This window comes from Hypanus sabinus, chromosome 15, assembly GCF_030144855.1.
Source record: "Hypanus sabinus isolate sHypSab1 chromosome 15, sHypSab1.hap1, whole genome shotgun sequence".
NCBI classification, from domain to species: domain Eukaryota; kingdom Metazoa; phylum Chordata; class Chondrichthyes; order Myliobatiformes; family Dasyatidae; genus Hypanus; species Hypanus sabinus.
In genome coordinates, this window is record NC_082720.1 from 89,098,226 (window position 1) to 89,121,087 (window position 22,862).

At 45.7% G+C, this 22,862-nt stretch overlaps 1 protein-coding gene across 1 annotated transcript in view; it reads right to left on the bottom strand.

Annotated features, from left to right (window-relative positions):
• Positions 1–305: 305 nt before the first annotated feature.
• The window catches only part of ltc4s (leukotriene C4 synthase), a 28,176-nt gene continuing 5,619 nt past the window's right edge, over positions 306–22,862 (bottom strand). Inside the window, exons 2-5 of the mRNA XM_059990689.1 lie at positions 16,586–16,685; positions 15,169–15,239; positions 1,362–1,443; positions 306–704 (exon numbers count right to left, since the gene is read on the bottom strand). Of these exons, the coding sequence (XP_059846672.1) occupies positions 566–704; positions 1,362–1,443; positions 15,169–15,239; positions 16,586–16,685 (392 nt within the window). The 3' untranslated portion in view covers positions 306–565. The remainder of the gene's footprint in view (positions 705–1,361; positions 1,444–15,168; positions 15,240–16,585; positions 16,686–22,862) is intronic.

Here is a 22,862-nt window from a genome sequence, read left to right on the forward strand (position 1 = left end):
ATGGGAAACCTCCTCTCCACATCCACTCTATCGAGGTCTTTCAACATTCGATAGGTTTCAATTATTCACCCCTCATTCTTCAGAATTCCAGTGAGTATAGGACCAGAGGCCTCAAATGCTCCTCATCTGATAAGTCATTCAATCCTGGAGTCATTTACCTGAACCTCCTTTGAACCCTCTCCAATGTCAGCACATCCTTTCTTAGATAGAAGGCACAAAACTGTTCACAGTACTCCAAATGAGGCCGTAATGGGGCAAACAGAATAGTATGCATTTAAGAATAAATAATTTACACCCAGTAAATGTTTTAAAAATAAAATCTGTCTAATTTATTTGCTTTTACATGTTTTTGCACTGATCACAGAGGCATGCTGATTCTGTGAAGGAGACCTGTTGGGTGAGGGTTCTTGTGGCTCTCCGCTGCACAGCTACAACCCCGGACACTTTGGCTGGAAGAAGAGAGCCAACACAAGGCTGTGGTTGGATCAGTCCATCACATTAACATATGGGAAAGGTCACCTTGAGATCCTTGGCCCAGAATGGTTCTGCCGGAAAAAGCGTCTGCTTAGAACGGAAGGAGAGATTTTGCTGATGCCATGGGATTGTAGCCCAGGTACTGGGACGAAAGCTGGCTCAGGACACCAACTGAGGACATCCCAACAAGAATCCACAGCATCTTGGCACTGAAGTACAGTGGAGGTAACCTAAGAAAAGAGAAGAAAGTCACTTTCAAGGACTCTTAATCTCATGTTATTGATAATTATTGGTTATTTATTTATTATTATTGCCTCATTTTGTATTTACACAATTTATTGGTTTTTGCACACTGGTTGTCTGCTCTGCTCTGTTGGTGTGCTCAGTCACTGATTGGAGTTAATGAGTATGGTCACTAGAAAAGGCATCTCAGGACTGTATGTGGTGACATATATGTACTTGATATTCAATTTACTTTACAGGACATGTATCAAAGGTGAGTGGGGAGAAGTTCCAAGGAATTGGAATTGGATATTGGTTTATTATTGTTCCATGTACTGAGAGACAGAGAACAACTTGTCTTGCACACTTCTACAGATCAGGTCATTACACAGTGGCTTGAGGCTCTCTGTGAGGAGCATTTCTGTTCACCCTGCTTTATGTGGGTTTCCTCTGGGTACCCCAGTTTCCAAGGACAGACGGTTAGGGTGAGTGAGTTGTGGGCCTGCTCAGTTGGCACTTCCAGGCTGACCACAGCACATCCTCGGACTGTGTTGGTCACTGACGCAAACAACGCATTTCACTGTATGTTTCGTTGTTTCAATGTACGTGTGACAAATAAAGCTAATCTTTAGTCTTTACGAGCCCCTGTTGTTATTTCTTTTTACCTTTTTTGAGCTGATTCAGCATAGCCTTTGAAGTACTTGTACCTGCCGCCCAGGTAGAGGACCCCAATGCACGTGGCAAGTGCTGTACAGGGAGGAGACAGGACGATTAGTGTCTATCCTTTCAATCCCTTCTGCAATTATCCTACATACTTGTAGCATTTACAGTGGCCATTAGTTCAAGTTTAATTGTCAATAAACAATAGGTGCAGGAGTACGCCATTCAGCCCTTCGAACCAGCACCACCATTCACTGTGATCATGGCTGATCATACACAATCAGTAACCTGTTCCTGCCCTCTCCCCATATCCCTTGACTCCGCTATCTTTAAGAGCTCTATCTAACTCTTTCTTGAAAGCATCCAGAGAATTGGCCTTCACTGCCTTCTGAGGCAGAGCAGTCCACAGATCCACAACTCTCTGGGTGAAAAAGGTTTTCCTCAACTCCATTCTAAATGGCTTACCCCTTATTCTTAAACTGTGGCCTCTAATTTTGGACTCACCCAACATCGGGAACATTTTTCCTGCCTCTAGCATGTCCAATCCCTTAATAATCTTATATGTTTCAATCAGATCCCCTCTCATCCTTCTAAATTCAAATGTATACAAGCTCAGTTGTTCCAATCTTTCAACATACGACAGTCCTGCCATCCCAGGAATTAACCTCGTGAACCTACGCTGCACTCCCTCAATAGCAAGAATGTCCTTCTTCAAATTTGGAGACCAAAACAGAACACAATACTCCAGGTGTGGTCTCACCAGGGCCCTGTACAGCTGCAGAAGGACCTCTTTGCTCCTATACTCAACTCCCCTTGTTATGGCCAACATGCCATTAGCTTTCTTCACTGCCTGCTGTACCTGCATGCTTACTTTCAGTGACTGTTGTACAAGAACACCTAGATCTCATTGTACTTCCCCTTTTCCTAACTTGACACCATTCAGATAGTAATCTGCCTTCCTGTTCTTGCCACCAAAGTGGATAACCTCACATTTATCCACATTAAACTGCATCTGCCATATATTTGCCCACTCACCCAACCTGTCCAAATCACCCTGCATTCTCATAACATCCTCCTCATATTTCACACTGCCACCCAGCTTTGTGTCATCTGCAAATTTGCTAATGTTACTTTTAATCCCTTCATCTAAATCATTAATGTATATTGTAAATAGCTGCGGTCCCAGTACCGAGCCTTGAGGTACCCCACTAGTCACTGCCTGCCATTCTGAAAAGGACCCGTTAATCCCTACTCTGTCTGCCAACAAATTTTCTATCCATGTTAGTACCCTAACCCCAATACCATGTGCTCTAATTTTGCCCACTAATCTCCTGTGTGGGACCTTATCAAAGGCTTTCTGAAAGTCCAGGTACACTACATCCACTGGTTCTCCCTTGTCCATTTTCATAGTTACATGCTCAAAAAATTCCAGAAGATTAGTCAAGCATTATTTCCCCTTTGTAAATCCTTGCTGACTAGGACCGATCCTGTTACTGCTATCCAAATGTGCCGCTATTTCATCTTTTATAATTGACTCCGGCATCTTCCCCACCACTGACGTCAGGCTAACTGGTCTATAATTCCCCGCTTTCTCTCTCCCTCCTTTTTTAAAAAGTGGGATAACATTAGCTACCCTCTAATCCTCAGGAACTGATCCTGAATCTATAGAACATTAGAAAATGATTACCAATGCGTCCACGATTTCTAGAGCCACCTCCTTAAGTACCCTGGGATGCAGACCATCTGGCCCTGGGGATTTATCAGCTTTCAGTCCCATCAGTCTACCCAACACCATTTCCTGCCTAATGTGAATTTCCTTCAGTTCCTCCATTACCCTAGGTCCTCTGGCCACTATTACATCTGAGAGATTGTCTGTATCTTCCCTACTGAAGACAGATTCAAAGTACCCGTACAACTTGTCTGCCATTTCTTTGTTTCCCCATAATAAATTCACCCGTTTCTGCCTTCAAGGGCCCAACTTTGGTCTTAACTAACTTTTTCCTCTTCACATACCTAAAGAAGCTTTTACTATCCTCCTTTATATTCTTGGCTAGCTTATCTTCGTACCTCATCTTTTCTCCTCATATTGCCTTTTTAGTAATCTTCTGTTTCTCTTTAAAAGTTTCCCAATCCTCTGGTTTCCCGCTCATCTTTGCTATGTTATACTTCTCTTTTATTTTTATACTGTCCTTGACTTCCCTTATCAGCCACGGTTGCCCCCTACTCCCCTAAGAATCTTTCTTCCTCTTTGGAATGAACTGATCCTGCACCTTCTGTATTATTCCTGCCATTGTTGTTCCACTGTCATCCCTGCTAGGGTATCTTTCCATTGAACTTTTGCCAGCTCTTCCCTCATGGCTCCATGGTCCCCTTTGTTCAACTGTAATACTGACACTTCCTATTTCCCCTTCTCCCTCTCAAATTGTAGATTAAAACTTATCATATTATGGTCACTACCTCCTAATGGCTCCTTTACCTCGAGTTCCCTTATCAAATCTGGTTCATTACACAACACTAGATCCAGAATTGCCTTCTCCCTGGTAGGCTCCAGTACAAGCTGTTCTAAGAATCCATCTCGGAGGCACTCCACAAACTCCCTTTCTTGGGGTCCAGTACCATTCTGATTCTCCCAGTCTACCTGCATGTTGAAATCCCCAATAACAACCGTAGCATTACCTTTGCAACATGCTAATTTTAGCTCTTGACTCAACTTGCACCTTCTATCCAGGCTACTATTTGGAGGCCTGTAGATAACTCCTAATAGGGTCTTTTTGCCCTTACAATTTCTCAGTTCTATCCATACTGACTCTATGCCATTCAACCAAACCCATGAATACAGCCAAACAAAACAGCGTTCCTCCAGGGCCAGGGTGCATACCACAGTACCAACAGGCACAAGGCGCCTACAGCATATACAATTATGATAGCAGAAAACCATACAGTCACAAGAAATAATATGACCCAATTAACACAGAATGTAGAACAGTAGAGCAAGGCAGCTCACCATGCCTGGAATGCACTGCCAGGGCCAGTGGCAAGGGCACCGGAACTGCTGGGGCCTGTGGTAGGGGCACACACATTATGGGCATTTAAGAGATTCTTAGATGGATGATGAAAGAACAGTTATGTGGGAGGAGAGGGTTAGAAAGTTGGTTTATGTAGGTCAGCACAACATTGTGGGCCAAAGGATCTGCACTGTGCTTTAGTGTTTTAAGTTCTATCGAATTATATTACATCTTTTCTTTCTGCTGTGATGAGCAAAGCAAGCTAAGATGGGGTCTAGAGCTGACCCCCCTGTGAACTACGCTGCTAATGAGAGAGAGAGAAGAAGGGGGAGGCATCCTGCTGCAGATGAGAGAGAGGGAGATGATTTAATATTATGGCTCCTTGGCTGATTGTTTACCTTTGCTTCAAGGACACTTTCTTTGCCTGCTTGTGAGGATTCTTGCTGAGACAGCAAGGCGGGACCAGGTGATGGACGGCCGGTGGCCTGCAAGGGGAGATAAAAAGCAAGTCTGCGAAGACACAAGCAGACACACCACGGGACACTGAAAGAGCATTGTGCACCCACGTGAAGGTGGGGGTTTGGAGGATCGATTCGGGGGAATCGATCAGGGGCTCACAGTGTGAGAAGGTGCGACCGGTGGGGGCTTGTTTGTGTGTCCACCCTCGCCTGGGTGACAGGTCTACCACTGAAGAACGGTCATGCCTGGTACAGTCACAGTCGGTGACTTCAACAGGAAGACAATGGGAAGATTGACGGCAACAGCATCACCTCTCTCTCTCTCTCTCTCTCCAACGGTACACCAGCAACCACCTCAACTAAACTAAACTGAACTGAACTCTGCACCATCATAAGACTATTCATTTACCCCTAGACTTCGATAGAGCTTGGTTTTGATTCCTATTTCCACATTTCTGTGTATATCATTGCTAACCTGTTTTATATATTTGCATTTTATAGTACTGTATTACTTAGTTTACTAATAAACACTATTAGTTACAGTAATACCAGACTCCAACGTGTATTCTATTTCTGCTGGTTCGGTAACCCGGTCAAGGGGTACGTGACACTGCAAATGCTCCATATCCAGCCATTCTCTGCCTGGAGGCCAAGTCATTGAGTATATTTAAAGTGGAGGTTGATAGGTTTTCGATTAGTCAGGGCATCAAAGGTTACGGGACTAAGGCAGGAGAATGGGTTGAGAGGGATAGTAAATCAGCCATGATGGAATGGCGGAGCAGACTTGACGGGCCAAATGGCCTAATTCTGCTCCTTCTCCTGCTTTATGGTCTTCACAGCCATCTGTGGCAATGAATTCCAAAGAACCACCATCAATAGCTAAAGAAACTCCGCCTCATCTCTGTTCTAAATGGATATTCTGAGGCCGTGTCCTCTAGTTCTAGACTTAGCCAATATAGGAAACATTCCCTCCACATCCACTCTCTCTAGGCCTTTCAATGTTTGGTAGTTTTCACTGAGTTCCCCACCCACCCCTCCACCCCTTCTAAACTCCAGCGAGTACAGGCCCAGAACAATCAAATGCCCCTCATGCGTTAACACGAGGAAATCTGCAGATGCTGGAAATTCAAACAACAACACACACAAAATGCTGGTGGAACACAGCAGGCCAGGCAGCATCTATAGGAAGAAGTACAGTTGACATTTTGGGCTGAGACTCTTTGTCAGGACTAACTGAAGGAAGTGATAGTAGAAGATTTGAGAGTGGGAGGAAGAGGGGGAGATCCGAAACGATAGAAGAAGACGGGGTGGGGGGGGTGGGATAAAGCTAAGAGCTGGGAAGTTGATTGGCAAAAGGGATACAGAGCTGGAGAAGGGAAAGGATCATGGGGCGGGAGGCCTCGGGAGAAAGAAAGGGGGAGGGGAGCACCAGAGGGAGATGGAGAGCAGGTAAGGAGTGATTGTGAGAGGAACAGAGAGAGAAAAAAGACTGGGAGACCATTTCGCTGAACCTCCAACCTGATGGCATGAGCATTGATTTCTCTAAATTCCGTAAATCCCCCTCCTCCCCTTCTTACCCCATCCCTTATTTATTTATTCATTTTATTATTTCCCTTTTCTCTCTCTCTCTCTCTCTCCCTCCCCGCCTTCCTCCCCCCCCCTCACAATCACTCCTTGCCTGCTCTCCATCTCTCTCTGGTGCTCCCCTCCCCCTTTCTTTCTCCCCAGGCCTCCTGTCCCATGATCCTTTCTTCTCCAGCTCTGTATCACTTTTACCAATCACCTTTCCAGCGACTCCCTCGACCACTCCCCCCCCCCCCCCCCCCCACCATCCCTTCCCACCGATCTCCCTCCTGGCACTTATCCCTGTAAGCAGAACAAGTGCTACACCTGCCCTTACACTTCCTCCCTCACCACCATTCAGGGCCCCAGACAGTCCTTCCAGGTGAGGCGACATTTCACCTGTGAGTCGGCTGGTGTGGTATACTGCGTCCAGTGCTCCCGGTGTGGCCTTTTATATATTGGTGAGACCCGATGCAGACTGGGAGACCGTTTCGCTGAACACCTATGCTCGGTCCGCCAAAGGAAGCAGGATCTCCCAGCGGCCACACATTTTAATTCCACGTCCCATTCCCATTCTGATATGTCTATCCATGGCCTCCCCTACTGTCAAGAATAAGCCACACTCAGGTTGGAGGAACAACACCTTATATACCGGCTGGGTAGTCCCCAACCTGATGGCATGAACATTGACTTCTCTAACTTCCATTAATGCCCCTCCTCCCCTTCTTACCCCATCCCTGACATATTTAGTTGTTTGTTTTTTTCTCACTCTTTGCACATCACTCTCCCTGTTCTCCATCTCCCTCTGGTGCTTCCCCCCCTCTTCTTTCTCCCTAGGCCTCCCATCCCATGATCTTTCCCTTCTCCAGCTCTGTATCACTTTCGCCAATCACCTTTCCAGCTCTTAGCTTCATCCCACCCCCTCCGGTCTTCTCCCATCATTTTGCATTTCCCCCTCCCCCCACTACTTTCAACTCTTAGTATTTGTCCCTTCAGTTAGTCCTGACAAAGGGTCTCGGCCCGAAACGTCGACAGTGCTTCTCCCTATAGATGCTGTCTGACCTGCTGCGTTCCACCACCATTTTGTGTGTGTTGCTTGAATTTCCAGCATCTGCAGATTTCCTCGTGTTTGCACCTTTCCAGCTCTCAGCTTCATCCCTCCCTCTCCTGTCTTCTCCTATCATTTCGGATCTCCCCTTCCCGCTCCCACTTTCAAGTCTCTCACTTCTCTTTTTTCAGTTAGTCCTGACGAAGGGTCTCGGCCCAAAACGTCGACAGCGCTTCTCCCTATAGATGCCGCCTGGCCTGCTGTGTTCCACCAGCATTTTGTGTGTATTCCTCCTCATACATTAACCTTTTTATTCCCAGGATTATTCTTGTAAACCTCTTCTGGAGCCTCTCCAATGCCAGCACATCCTTTCTTAGATAAGGGGCCCAAAACTGTTCCCAATGCAGCCTGACCAATGGATTGTAAAGCCTCAGCACCATATCTTTGCTTTTGTACTTCAGTATGTAATGGATGAAGATACATCTCTATCAAAGGAGCGTAAGGTGCTCCTTCCCTCCGCTAGCCTGCAGATCACCCTCGGGCAAGGTGTAGCACCTGCTTAGCCCCCTGAACAGGGTATTGTGAAGCCATGGGAACAGGTGGTGCATGGTCGTATGAGCAGCTGGTGCATATCACAAGTCCTAGTTATGTGACCATTGACGTCAGGCAAGGAATCTCTGAAGATTATTGATAGTCAAATAAGTTTAATTATCATTCAAACCATACATGAATGCAGCTGAACGAGACAAGGTATAAAAACATATGCCTGCGTCCTAAATAATGAGAGAGAGAAAAGAAACATAGTCATGAAAGAAAACCCTGAGCAAAAAGTCCCACAGATTGATGGTTCCCAGCAGTCTAGCCTGTAATTCCACTGATCCAACACTGGAAGGCAGCACTGACCCCCAACCAAACGTGGACACCACACTACACCGCCTCAGCTAGACCGCAGCAGCAGGCAAGCCCATGACTTGTGGCCTAGTCCTCATTACAGCAGAGGTGACACTGCTGTCTCGCCATCGAACAAAGAAAACAAGACTGCGGCAATCGATGTCCAACAGGGTCTTGCAATCGCAAACAAAGAATCCAGGACAGTCGCTCGTGGCTTCTCTGCACACCACCTTCACGCATCAAATTCGTTGCCTTCAACTAGCAGGCAGCAGCCTGGTCTACACCCAGCTGAGCTTCTGCAAACCCATTCCAGCTCCTTCCATAGCCAGGCAGCTGCCCCCCCCCTCACCAAAGTGTCACTGGCTACTCCAAGCATTGAGCAGCTCACTGAAGCAGTAGACCTGCTGTATCCATAGTTACTGGACTCCAGTAATGACTTACAATAAATAAAAACACATTCAACAAAGGAAAAACCATCTTTGGCTGGCCAGCAAGAGGCCAGCGTGTGTCTACACACGCTGCCATCTTATCAACGGGGTCACCCGACTTGTAAAGACACTGCCCAAAATAAAATTGGCAAGCCACTTCTGTAGAACAATGTAAAGAACAATCATGGCCAAAGACCATGATGGTCAACATCATGATAATGATGTTGTAATGGCCAAGGTATACGACAGGCCGCAATAGCACATTCAGTGCAAAGGTGTTTATGGTAAAGGTATTTGAGAAGCCACGGCAATGAAAGGGTTACAGGACAAGCACTTGGTCAAAGCTGTTCTGTGGATTTCCCCCTTTCTGACAAGCTGCTAACCTCAAGCGCGTAGCAGACCGCATTTCGCTCAAAGCTGGCGCTAACTGGGCCACGGAGCAGAACCAGAATGAACCGCTGCAAAAGCAGCTCCTGTTTCTCAACAGTCCTGTCACAAAATCGCTGCAAGTTGTTGCAATATGACAGATTTAATATTAGTGAGTAACTTCATTTCTGTTGGCTGGGGTTGACCATGGATGTTGCGTGATACACACACCAGGAGTGTACGATATGTATTGCCCTTACAGCAGGCTCCCCCTCTCCACACAGCTGATGAATCCAAAGGAACGGCAGAGACCGGTATAGTTTGGCACCAGTTATGTTGCCAGTCAGTGTTGAACTCAACAAAAGACGGCCTTACAGACTCCTGCTCTGGGTTTACTCCAATGAGAGGGTATTACTCCAATGAGAGGGTATTACTCCAATGAGGGTATAGCTCCAAGGCAGCAGGCATTTGAGAATTTCCTTCTCTTAGATGAGCTACCAAGCAGAGCTGACTCGCCTCATCTGCCTGAAGCAACTGGTTTTTAGGCACCAGTAATCTGCCTTTGCCCCTTCTCCTGTCAGTAGAAACAGTTCCGTTGGGCTTAATAGTTAAACCGTACACAAAGGCCAGGAGCTGGACTTGGCTGTCAGAGGCCATTTGAGTTGCACACCATTGGAAGTATTTAATATTTATGGCAAAATAATCCATTTACTCAATAACTCTTAATTAAGTTGCAGCTCAATAGGAAGTTTCCAAGTTGCATTAACTTAATTCCCTCATTCAGATCAGTGGAACTGTTTAATCAATCCTCTGGTGCCAAGTCAGGAACTTGTTTGACCGTTCAGACATCGTCTGCTCATTACTACCATCAGGGAGGAGGTACAGGAGCCTGAAGACACACACTCAATGTTTCAGGAACAGCTTCTTCCCCTCTCCCGTCAGATTTCTGAATGGACAATGAACCCATGAACATGGAAGACAGACAGTACAGGCCCTTCAATCCACAACGTTGTGCCAACCCTTTAACCTACTCTGATCAATCTAGCCCTTCCCTCCCACGTAACCCTCTCTTTCTCTTTCATCAGTGCCTATCTTAGAGTCTCTTAAACATTCCTAATGTATCTGCCTCTGGTACCATCCCTGTGTCACAATGTCGAGTTTTGGTGAGGGTCACGTGCCCTTATGAAGGTATGGACTTTAAAACTCAGGCGACAGGCCACAAAATCACAATCAAGCAAAGGTGTTTATTGTGTTTCAAAGGAGGAAAGCTTTTAGAAAAAGTGCAAAAATCTTTACAGTGGAACAAAATACCAGAAATGACAAAAGAGAAAATACAGATATATACTATCAGACCTTGAGGATCACAGCTCCTAAACTTCAGTCTGAAAGTAATACATCTTACCATGGTCTTTCTCTCTGCACCTATCAAAAGAGAACCTGAGAACTGTAATCAGCAATCTTTGCATGCTGGGAGTAAAGGGACGAACATTCTTTGGAAAGTGGGGAAGTTGTTACCATAAACCTGAACAATTACACAAAACCACATCCCCCTTCACAATTGACCACATGTACATTCATCAAAATAACATTATGCAGCAAAGTCAAAACGACTAACCATTTTCCAGGAGACCGCACTCTCCCCATCCCCCAACATTAACTTTTCCACAGAGGACCTGCACCCAGACAGCACTGCCGGACAGAGATAATGAAAATTACAAGGCCATTGGGGCGGGGGGCGGGGGGGAAGTTACTTGTGGCAGACCTTCTCTCCCACCACCCCTGGCAATGTGTTCCACACATCCACCATTCTCTGTGCAACAAATCTATACCTGACATCCTCCTGTACTTTATTCCAATCACCTTGAAATTAGCAATTTTCACCCTGGAAAAAAGTCTCTGACTGTCCACTCTATCTATGCCTTTTATTATCTTCAAGTCACCTCATTGTCCTTCTCCAAAGAGAAAAGCCCCAGCTCACTCAACCTATCCTCGTAAGACATGCTCTCTGATCCTTGTAAATCTCCTCTGCACCCTCTTCCACATCCTTCCTACAAAGAGGTGACCAGGACTGAACACAACACTCCAAGTGCAGTCTAAGCAGAGTTTAGAGCTGCAATATTACCACACGGCTCTTGAACTCAATTCCCAACAAATGAAGACCAAAACACCAAACACATCCTTAACTACCCTGTCAACTTGCGCAGCACCTTTGAGGGATCTATGGATGTGGACCCCAAGATGCCCCGGTTTCTCCACACTGCTGAGAATACAGTGTATTCTGTCTTCAGATTCAACCTTCCAAAGTGGATCACCTCACAGCTTGTTCTAAAGCTATACTTCTCTACATCTTCCACTTCCTTCCGATAATGAGGTGACCAGAACTGAACACAATACTCCAAGTGTGCTCTAACCAGGGTTTTATAGAGTTGAAACATTACCTTGTGGCTCTTGAACTCAATCTCCCGACTAATAAAGACCAACACACCATATGCCTTCTTAACCACTGCTGGATCCTGAATCTCTTGAGATAGAGGTTCAAGGTTCAAAGTAAATTTATTCTCAAAGGACATACATGTCACCAGATACAATCCGGAGATTAGTTTTCTTGTGGGCATACTCAGTAAATCCAAGAACCGTTACAGAATCAATGAAAGTCCACACCCAACGGGATGGACAAACAACAAAAATAATAATAAGTAAATAACACACACTGAGTGCTGGAGGAACTCAGCAGGTCACACAGCATCTATGGAAAAAAATTAGTCGACATTTCGGGCTGAGACCCTTCATCAGGACCAGAGAAAGAGATGAGAAGTCAGAGAAAGGTGCTGAGGGGAGGGGATGAATAAGTACAAGCTGGCAGGTGAAAGGTGAAACTGGGAGAGGGGGAGGGGTGAAGTAAAGAGCTGGGAAGCCAATAGGTGAAAGAGATAAAGGGCTGGAGAAGAGGGGATCTGATAGAAGAGGGCAGAAGAACATGAGAAGGGGAGGGAGCACCAGAGCGAGGTGATACAGGTAAGAAGATAAGGTGAGAGGGGGAAATGGGAATGGGGACTGGTGAAGGAGAGGGGATCAATCACTGGAAGTTCAAGAATTCAATGTTCATGCCATCAGGTTGGAAGCTATCCAAATGGAATATAAGGCGTTGCTCCTCCAATCTGAGTGTGGCCTCATCGCGGCAGTAGAGGAGCCCATGGACTGACGTTTCAGAATGGGAGTGGGAAGCATAATTAAAATGGGTGGCCACTGGGAGGTCCTGTTTTGTTCTGGCAGATGGAGCATAGGTGCTTGGCGAAACAGTCTTCCAATCTACATTGGGTCTCGCCAGTACACAGGAGGCCACACCAGGAGCATTCGATATGGTAGACAGACTCACAGGTAAAGCGTTGCCTCACTGGAATGACTGTTTTGGGCCCAGTGGCAGAGAGGGAGGAGGTGTGAGGGTAGGTGTGCCAGGAGGGAGATCAGTGGGGAGGGATGAATGGAGAAGGGAATCACCCAGGGAGGAATCCTAGTGGAAAGCAGAAAGTAGGGGGGAGAGAAAGAGGTGTTTGGTGGTGGGATCCCGTCGGAGAATTACATGCTGGACACAGATGGTAGGTGAGGACGAGAGGAACCCTATCCCTGGTAGTGTGGCAGGAGGATGGGGTAAGAGCAGACATTCATGAAATGGAAGAGATGCGGTTGACAACAGCATTGATGGTGGAGGAAGGGACTCCCCTTTCTTTGAAGGAGGAGAACATCTCCTTCATTCTGGAATGAAAAGCCTCGTCTTGAGAGCAGATGCGGTGGAGATGGAGGAACTGAGAGAAGGGATGCCATTTTTACAAGTGACAGGATGGGAAGAGGTGTAGTCCAGGTAGCTGTGAGAATCAATGAGTTTATAATAAACATCAGTAGATAAGCTGTCTCCAGAGATGGAGACAGAGAGATCGAGAAAGGGGAGGGAGGGGTCAGAAATAGGCCAGGTAAGTTTGAGGGTAGGGTGGATGCTGGAGGCAAAGTTGATGAAGTCAATGAGCCCAGCATGGGTGCAGGAAGCAACACCAATGCAGTCATCAATGTAGTGCAGGAAAATTGGGGGTGATACTGGTGTAGGCTTGGAACAGAGACTGTTCCATGTAGCTGACAAACAGGCAGGCACAGCTGGGACCCATGCGAGTGCCCATGGCTACACCCTTGGTTTGGAGGAAGTGGGAGGCGCCGAAGAAGAGATCATTGAGGGTGAGGATAAGTTCCACCAGACGCAGGAGAGTGGTCGTGGAGGGAAACAGGCTGGGTCAGCTGGCCAGAAAGAAGCAGAGAGCTTTATGGCCCTCCTGATGGAGGATGGAGGTATATAGGGACTGAACATCCATGGTGAAAATGAAATGATCAGGGCCCGAGAACTTGAAGTCATTGAAAATATCCAGAGTGTCTGAAGAGTCATGGGTGTCCTGTAAGTAGGAAAGGACTGAACCAGTGGGAATAAAATAGAGTCAAGGTATGCAGATTTAAGTTCGGTAGGGCAGGAACAAGCAGAAACAATGGGTCAATAAATAAATAAGCAATAAGTATTGAGATCATGACATAAACAGTGATTGAAAATGAGTCCACATATTGTGGGAACAGTTCAGTGATGGAGTGAGTGAAATTGTGTGAAGTTATCCTCTCTGATTCAAGAGCCCGATGGTTGAGGGGTAATAACTGATCCTGAACCTGGTGGTGTGGGACCTGAGGCTCCTGTATCTTCTTCCTGATGGCAGCAATGAAAAGAGAGCATGTCCTGGGTGGTGGAGATCCTTGATGAGGGATACTGCTCTCTTGTGACGACACTCCATGTAGATGTGCTCAGTGGTGGGGTGGGCTATACCCACGACTAACTGGGCTGTACATAAAGGTTCTTTGGAAGTCAAAGCTGAGACATAAAAGTTATTGCTTACAGCTGATAATAAGGCATTACAAGAACAAAGAATGAATAAAGAAAGTCAGGCCGAGTGAAGAAAGACAAAGGAGAAAGCAGTCAAGTCACAAGCAAGAGAAAAGCTGCAGATCCAAGAAGCACACCAAATGCTGGAGGAACTCAGCAGGTTAGGCAGCGTCTATGAAAAAAAGTGAACGGTCCGAGACTCTTCATCAGAAAAAAGCAGTCATGATGGTCTCATACTCAGACTAGAGACAAGAACATTGCCATGGTAACAATTCACCTATAAGATAGCCACATTCAACTGGTGTGCCACCTGCTGCTGAAAAGACAGAAAAATACAGAAACTACAGCACTGTAATTGCTGGAAAATTCACTGAACAATTCCATGTATATAAGAGATTATATAAAATACAAGTTAGCACAATAAAGATAAAATTATGACAAAAAATTAACAATTGTAAACCCTAAACCAACACCACCCTCTCGACTTGTGTGGCAGCTTTGAGGGACTTATGGATATGGCCCCCAAGATCTCCGGTTTCTCCACACAGCTGAGAACCCCGTCATTAACCCCGTACTCCGCCTTCAAGTTCAACCTGCAAGGACAAGTTTGTTGTCATTCAACCGCCAAACAAGATGTTCCTCTGGACCAACACGGTACATATAAATCATACACATGACACAAAGTAATATTACCACAAAAATTAACAAATAATAGGGTGCATTTATGAAGAAGTTAAAAAGTAAACAGTATAACGCTGCTGGTACTTCATGTGTGATGAGACCTGGGGGGGTGGCAGGGAGTTCAGTAGTCTTATGGCCTGGGGGAAGAAGCTGTTTCTCATCCTAACAATCCTTGTACCTCCTGCCTGATGACAGGGGGTCAAAGAGATTGTTGGATCAATGGGAGGGATCATTGACAATACTAAGTGCCCCAAGTGTAATTCTCAAGTGTAAATCTTAAACCTTCCTGCAGATGCAATAAATACTTCCTTCAGTAGCATCAGCTGTGAGGTAAACATCACATTTTCTATCCAGCTGAGACGATGAGATGAATAGACCCACAGCTGGGAGAGCAACCACGGCCTCAGATTTACATCTCTCTGGGAATTGGGGTGAAAACAGATGACATATAGAATCTATTTACCCTGACTGAAAAAGATCCCAGCGATCCAAAGAACACTCAGGAACATTGGGAAATACTCTGTGGAATTGGTTCTGCAAGAGAAAAGCAAAACATGACATAACTTTTAAATAAAACCTTACAAATCTCTAATGTGCTCAGAATGCAAACAGAAAGATTCAGACCCACAGAAAGAAGCTGAAGCTGACAGAGAGATCATAGAACACAAAGGCCATCCGTTGTCAGGATCGACCATAATGTTGCGTCCTAGCTGCCTACGTGATACACAAGCCAGGGCAGTACGATATGGAGAGCGAGCTGTTGCCCGTGTAGCAGGCTCCCCCTCTCCACGCAGGTGATGAATCCAAAGGAACGGCAGAGACCGATACAGTTTGGCACCAGCAGTGTCACAGGAGTTGTCAGTCAGCATTGAACTCAGCATAGGACTGGCTTAGGGACTCCAGCTCCAGATTTTTACTCTGGGTTTGCTCCCAAAGCTCTCCACATGAGTGAGTATAGTGGACAGCGGAGGTTTGAAATCAGACTTTTCTCTATAGAGAATTACAGCCCTCCATAACCCTTCGACCCATCTAACATGTACCAAATTGTAATTCTGTTTAGACCTAGCAGTATCATCTTCACCAAAAATCCAAATCCAGTCAACTAACAAAAGAATTGATACGTTCCTCTTTGGATGTTTCTGAGAAGTAAATCTGGAGTTTGGGTGTGAATATGCATCTGGAGTATTGGGTACAGTTCTGGTCTCCCCACTATCTGAAGGATGTTGAGGCTGTGGAGAGGCTGCAGAAGATGTTCACCAGGATGCCGTCTGGGTTAGAGGGCATGTGCTATCGCGAGAGGCTGGATAAACTTGGGTTGTTTTCTCTGGAGCGTTAGAAGCTGAGGGGAGATCTGATAGGGGTTATGAGAGGCATTGATAGAGTGGACAGACAATATCTTTTTCTCACGATTTCTCTAATACCAGAGGGCAAGCATTTAAGGTCAGAGGGGGTAATTTTAAAGGAGATGTGAGGGGCAAGTTTTTTTTATATACACAGAGTGGTGGTAGAGGCAATGCATTAGAGAGGCTTTTAAAAAACATTTAGGTGGGCACATGAATATGAAAAAGTGGAAGGATATGGACTTTGTGTCTGCAGGAGAGATTAGTTTAGATGGCCATTTGATTACTAATTTAATTGGTTCACCACAATATTGAGGGCTGAAGAGCCTGTTCCTGTGCTGTTCTGGTCTATGCTTTATGTTCTAAATCGATGGCAGGGGTATGAAGGGCCAATGGGACTAGGAAGAATAACTGATCTGCATGGACTAGATGGGTCGAAGGGCCTGTTTTCGTACTGTGATGCTCTATGACTCCACCTCGGTCCTCCTCACGCATACCCTGTGCTGTCACAGATCCGAGGGGAATGGTTAGTTCACTTACTGTGCTCGATACACTCTCTCAAAGTCCTCGTTGCCACTGACCCGGGGTGGCGAGACATGGAACTTCCTCCTTGCGTAGATGACTTGAAGCGAAAAGTACGCTGGAACAGATGGTGAGAGGTGATGAGTGTATTGTAGGTCCTGTTTAAAACCTAACCCGACAGCTTTTCCTGATGCATTTCCACCAAGCCGGTGAGGCCAGGACAGGGACTCGAGGTCTGACACCTTCAAGCCAAGCCTTAAAGGTTCACTGTATCATCAAAATATGAACGCAGAATACAAATCTGAGACTTATCTTCTCCAGATAGCCACGAAATACAGAAAAAAACATAAAAGACATCAAACCCCAGCCCGGGTACAAAACAAGAAAAAGACATAGAACTCGCAATCCCCAGCCCCTCCCTCATTCTATTTATGGTAGAGATTGATAGGTTCTTGATTGGCCATGACATCAAAGGTTACGGAGAGAAGGCAGGAGATGAAAAAAGATCAGCCATGATTAAATGGCAGAGCAGACTCGATGGCCTAATTCTGCTCCTACTTCTTATGGTTAGGTAACTTTATTCAGCATTGTTATAGTTTTATCAATTAATCCTAGACCAACTCTATTCACTGCGTAATGACCTGGACGAACAAGCAACATCACTGACTGTGTGCAGACTGGAGGCTCTGATCTTAAGATGGGTTCAAATGATGATATCTTCCAAGATAAGGAAATGGGGATTCTAAGGAGATGGGGAGATACATGATTCAGTGAATTATCTTGAGCTTCTGAGGATGTAAAAATGCTGATAAACAGGTTTGATCTTGAAAGATAACCAAGATGATAGGCTTGCAAGTTTTAATATCTGCTTAAGTGAGTCCTGTAGTTGTAGAACTGACCAGAAAATTAGGAGAGGCAAAACTGAGTGAAGACATGACTTGCCCTTCACCTCCCTCTGGTTCCATTCCTCCTCCCAGTTACTCCATGGTCCACTGGGGCTGTCCCACTGTGGGAAGCAGTAATGAGGGAGGATCCCACTGTGGGGGGCAGATTCAATGCTGGGGAGAATGGATTCAACGTGGGAGGCAGAACGGATTCAACGCGGGGGGGGGGGTGTACTCAGAGCACAAGACAACGACAGGATCTTTATCTTTATTTTTTATTTCAAGCTACACCACGGTAACATTAATAGCCCATTCCAGACCCACGAGTCTGTACTTCCCTTTACATCCATGAAGCCAATTAATTTCCTAACCCATTTGTCTTTGGAATGTGGGAGGAAACTGGAACACATTACAGAACACAATATTATGCCACCTCTTTAACTTTCCCCAAGATCAGTCTAACCCTTCCCTCCCACATAACCCTCCATTTTCCCATCATTCATGTGCCTATCTAAAAGTCTCTCAAATGTCCCTAATGTATCTGTCTCTATCAGCACCCTGGCAGCGCATTCCACTCACAACCACTCTCTGTGTAAAAAGAAACTACCTCTGACATGCTCGTACACTTTCCTCCTGCATAAGTTCTGGGAAGAAGTCTTTGGCTGTCCACTTTATCTCTGCCTCTAATCATTTTCACCCTCCCTTCTCCCAGCTTCACCTATAACCCACCACCTTCCCTTGCCCCACCTTTCTGATCTAACCTCATCTTTTTTTCCCAACCCCTGATGAGGGGCCTCAGCCCGAAACATTGACTGTTTATTCATTTCCACAGATGCTGCCTGGCCTGCTGTGTTTCTCCAGCATTTTGTGTGTGTTGCTGTGGATTTCCAGCGTCTGCAGATTGTCTCGTGTCAGTGGCCGTTTTATAAGGTACATCTGGATACCTTGCTAATGCAAACATCAAGTCATCCAATCACATGGCAGCAACCCAACGCATAAAAGCATGCAGACACGGTCAAGAGGTTCAGTTGCTGTTCAGGCCAAACATCAGAATGGGGAAGACATGAGATCTAAGTGATTTTGACCGTGGAATGATTGTTGGTGCCAGACAGGTGATTTGAACATCTCAGAAACTGATCTCCTGGGATTTTCATGCTCAGGTCTCTAGAGTTTACAGAGAATGGTGTGAAGAATAAAAAATACCCAGTAAGCGGCAGCCTTGTGAACGAGAGAGGTCAGGGAGAATGGCCAGACTGGTTCAAGCTAACAGAGAGGTGACAGTAACTCAAACAAAGCGTTATATTTGAATGACACTGTAGGGATCACCGAATCATGGCTGAAAGATTATAGCTGGGAGCTTAATGTCTGAGCCTACACGTTATATCAAAAAGTTAGACAGGAAGGCAATGAGGGTAGCGTTGCCCTGTTGGTAAAACATGAAATGAAATCATTAGAAAGAGGTGACATAGGGTCAGAACATGTTGAATCATTGTGGATAGAGCTAAGGAACTGCAAAAGTGAGGAAGGGATATACAGAGAAGGCAAGAGATTGGACCTGTGAGGGAAAATGAATCAGCCATGATGAAATGGACACGATAGGCCAAATGGCCTAATTCTGCTCTTTCATTCATGTGTCTAAAAGTCTCATAAATGTCCCTAATGTACCTGCCTCTACCAATGCCCTTGGCAATGCAGTCCACACACTCACCACTCCTTGTGTAAAAAATCCCACCTCTGACATCTCCCCCATCCAATCACCTTAAAATTACACCCCCTCATATTGGCCAGTTCCACCCTGGGAAAAAGTCTCTGGTTGATCGATGCCTCTCATCTTACACGTCACTATCAAATCACCTCTAATCCTCCTTAGCTCCAAAGAAAGAGGTCCTAGCTCACTCAGGCTGAGTGTTTCCAGCATTTCCTGTGTTTCTCTTTCAGATTTACAGCCTCTGCAGTTTTAAAAATTATTTTTTATTTAAAGATACAGTGCAGAATGCATCTTCCGGCACATTGAGGCAAAACACCCAGCAAGCCACTTATTTAACCCTAGCCTATCCACAGGACAATTTACAATGACCAATTAACCTACTAACGAGTGCGTCGCTGGAACGTGGGAGGAAACTGGAGCACCCGGAGGAAAGCCTCGCGATTTGTGGGAAGAACGTACAAACTCCTTACAGACAGCAGAGGAACTGAATTCCAAGCCCTGGAATGTCCTAACTGCTACTCTACCGTGGCACACAGCTTTATCGACTCTCTCTGATGCTCCTGATGTTTTCCCAGGGCTCCCTTCACCACTTCCTTAATGAAGCATTTCCCCTGTGGCTCGCTGTCAGGTAAACTGGTTGTTCCGCAATTTCCCTCTGCTTCCTTTGTTAACCTGTGGGGCTATGATGCATCTTTCCAATCTGTGGGAACAGATCTGGGGCTGTGGAATTTTGCAAGTTACCACCACTCCCATCAAAGCTCTGGGATGTAAAACAACCTGTCATGGGGACCATTGCCTTTCACAGCCATTAACTTCTCTAAGTCTGCATTTATGCTAATGCTTAAGTGATTTCTTTCTTGGTTCCTTAAGGTTCTCATAGCTGGGGGAGGTGGGGTAATGGGGATAAGCTTCCACTATCTATTAAATTTGTCACTCTATGACAGGACCAATGAATGACAAAAACCATCCTGTGGGCAGTGGGACCCGCAGGCTGGATCACGGTAAGAATATCATTGGAAGGACAGAGATCAGATGGTCTGACAGAGGTCATTTTACGACATAGAACAATGTACTACTCCGGATCTGAGAAAGGAATAGCTAAAGCAGGACGAGGCTACAACCCATTGAACGAACAACTAATGTCCCTGAAGATCTTCCTCCTCTGCATTGGTTATCTCACTGTCAACTACTCACCAATTAGCCATGCAGCTGAGGAAGAGCTTGAGGGACACCACAACCACCCGCAAGGCCTCATTGATTATCCTCCGGAAACTGATGTTGTGCTCATTCGGGGTAATTTCAATGCAAAAGCAGGACAAACGTCTCTGAATAAGGAAGTCATGGGAAACAATGGTTTAGGAAGACCAAATGAACGGGGGACACGGCTGGATGATTTCTGTCAAGAAAACCACGTCTGTGTAGTAAACGCAATGTTTGATCAACACCCTCAGTGACAGATCCTGAAGGTAAAACCAGGAACCAGATTGATTATATCCTCACAAAAAGGAGAAGGAAATGAAATATTCTGAAGTGTAGGACATATCTGGGAGCTGACTGTGATAATGATCATCAACTGCTGTTGGTCAAGATGAAGCACAGGGTTAGATGTAAAACGTGCAAAGCCACCAGTCAGATATGATCTCTTAGACATACCAAACTCTTTCAGCATAGAGGTTTCAACAGTTTTGAAGCCCTGCTGAACTTACAAGAGGTTGAACCGGAAGAGCTTTGGAATGCAGCTAGAGATGCATTGACAACAGCAGCAGAGAAACACATTCCAATGTGACGCAAGCACAAAGGCACAGAATGGATCTCAAATGAAATGCTGTGTGCAGCAGGAAAGAAGAGATTGGTGAAAGGTCAGAAAGGAACAAGTAAGGAATACAAGGAGCTGAAGCGTGAAGTACAACGACGATGCAGGTTTGACAAGAGCCATACCCACAATGCCTCTGCTCCAACATGGGAAATGAGGCCACAAAGGCAACAGCAAGATAGTTTATGCTGTAGTAAAAGAACTTACCAGCACCTTCACACCAAGAATTGGTGCAATCAAAAATGACGAAGGAAAAATTCTGGCAGAAGATGCAGATGTGAGGGAAGGGTGGTTCAAGTACACCAAGAAACTCTGTGAAAATTACGAGAGTGAAAACTGTGACAAAGCCATTGACTGGACATCACTAGAACACAAACCCGAGCCACTACTGTCAGAAATAGAAAGAGCAATCGAGAAGATTAAAAAGAATAAAGCACCTGGTCCAGACAACATACCAGCAGATCTACTGAAAGCAACAGGCACCTCAATGGCCCTCGTCTTGTACCGCATTATCTGCACCATCTGGAAGACTGGCAAATGGCCAACAGACTGGTGCAAATCTGTCTACATTCCAATTCTCAAGAAAGGGAGTCTCCTGCAGTGCAGTGATTACAGAACAATCGCATTGATATCACACGTCACCAAGGTTCTACTCAATCATCTGAGAGACTAAAGAACTACGTGCATAGAGAAATCGCACTCGAACAGGCTGGCTTCAGGAGTGGCCGAGGCACCAGGGACCAGCTCTTCAACATGCGCCTAGTAATGGAGAAAATGAGAGAGGTCAATACCCCCCTGTACACCACCTTCATAGACTACTCAAAGGTGTTTGACTGTGTCCAATGCTCCACACTGTGGACGACAATGATTCAGCTGGGCGTAGCACCACACCTAGTGGGTTCCTCTAGAAACACTGTATGCTGTGCAATCCTCCAGCCTTCGGACCACACCTGGCGAGACTGAATCATTCTGCAACGGGAAAGGAGTCCGCCAAGGCTGAATCCTTTCTCCACACCATTTTAACATCTACACTGAGATGATCATGAGACTGGCATTGAAATAGGAGGAAGAACCATCAGTAGTTTGAGATACGCAGATGAGACAGCCCTGCTAGCCACGACAGAAGAAGACCCACAAGCACTACTCAATAAAGTCTCGGCTGAATTTGCATGGCTGATAAATGGCAAAATGACCAAAGTTATGGTGAAAAGCAAAACTGCAATTCAAGCTGACATTTACATCGGACACAACAAGATCAAACAAGTGTCCTCCTTTATATACCTTGGTGCAGAACTAAATGACACAAACGAATGCAGCAAGGAAATAAGGTAAAGGCCAGCATTGGCCCACACAAGCACTACCAAACTCTGGAACATCTGGAAAGATAGATCTGTGAGCACTGACACCTCCTTAGGAGTCTCGTCTGGCCAGTAGCCCTATATGGCTGTGAAACATGGACCCTCAAAGCAGCTGATGAAAAGAAGTTGACAGCGTTTGAGATGTGGACATACAGACGGATCCTCAGAGTATCAGACAATGAGAGGAGATCCACCAATTTCATCCTAGAAGAGATTGGCACGAAACCAACACTTCTGGAAATCATTATCCAAAGGAAACTTTGCTATTTTCGACACATCTCAAGAACTGATGACACACTGGAACGCAGTGTGCTTGAAGGCAGAGTAGAAGGAAGCCGCTCCCGAGGTAGACAGAGGACAACCTGGATCGACAACATCAAGAAGTGGACCAGCCTCACCGCCAGAGATGCAAGAGGTTTGACTGCCGACAGATCGCAGTGGAAGAAAGCGGTCACCAAGGGTCTGGCAGAGAATGGCACGTGATGATGACGATCTATTAAATGCTCCCAATGGCATGCGTCTCTAATAGCCT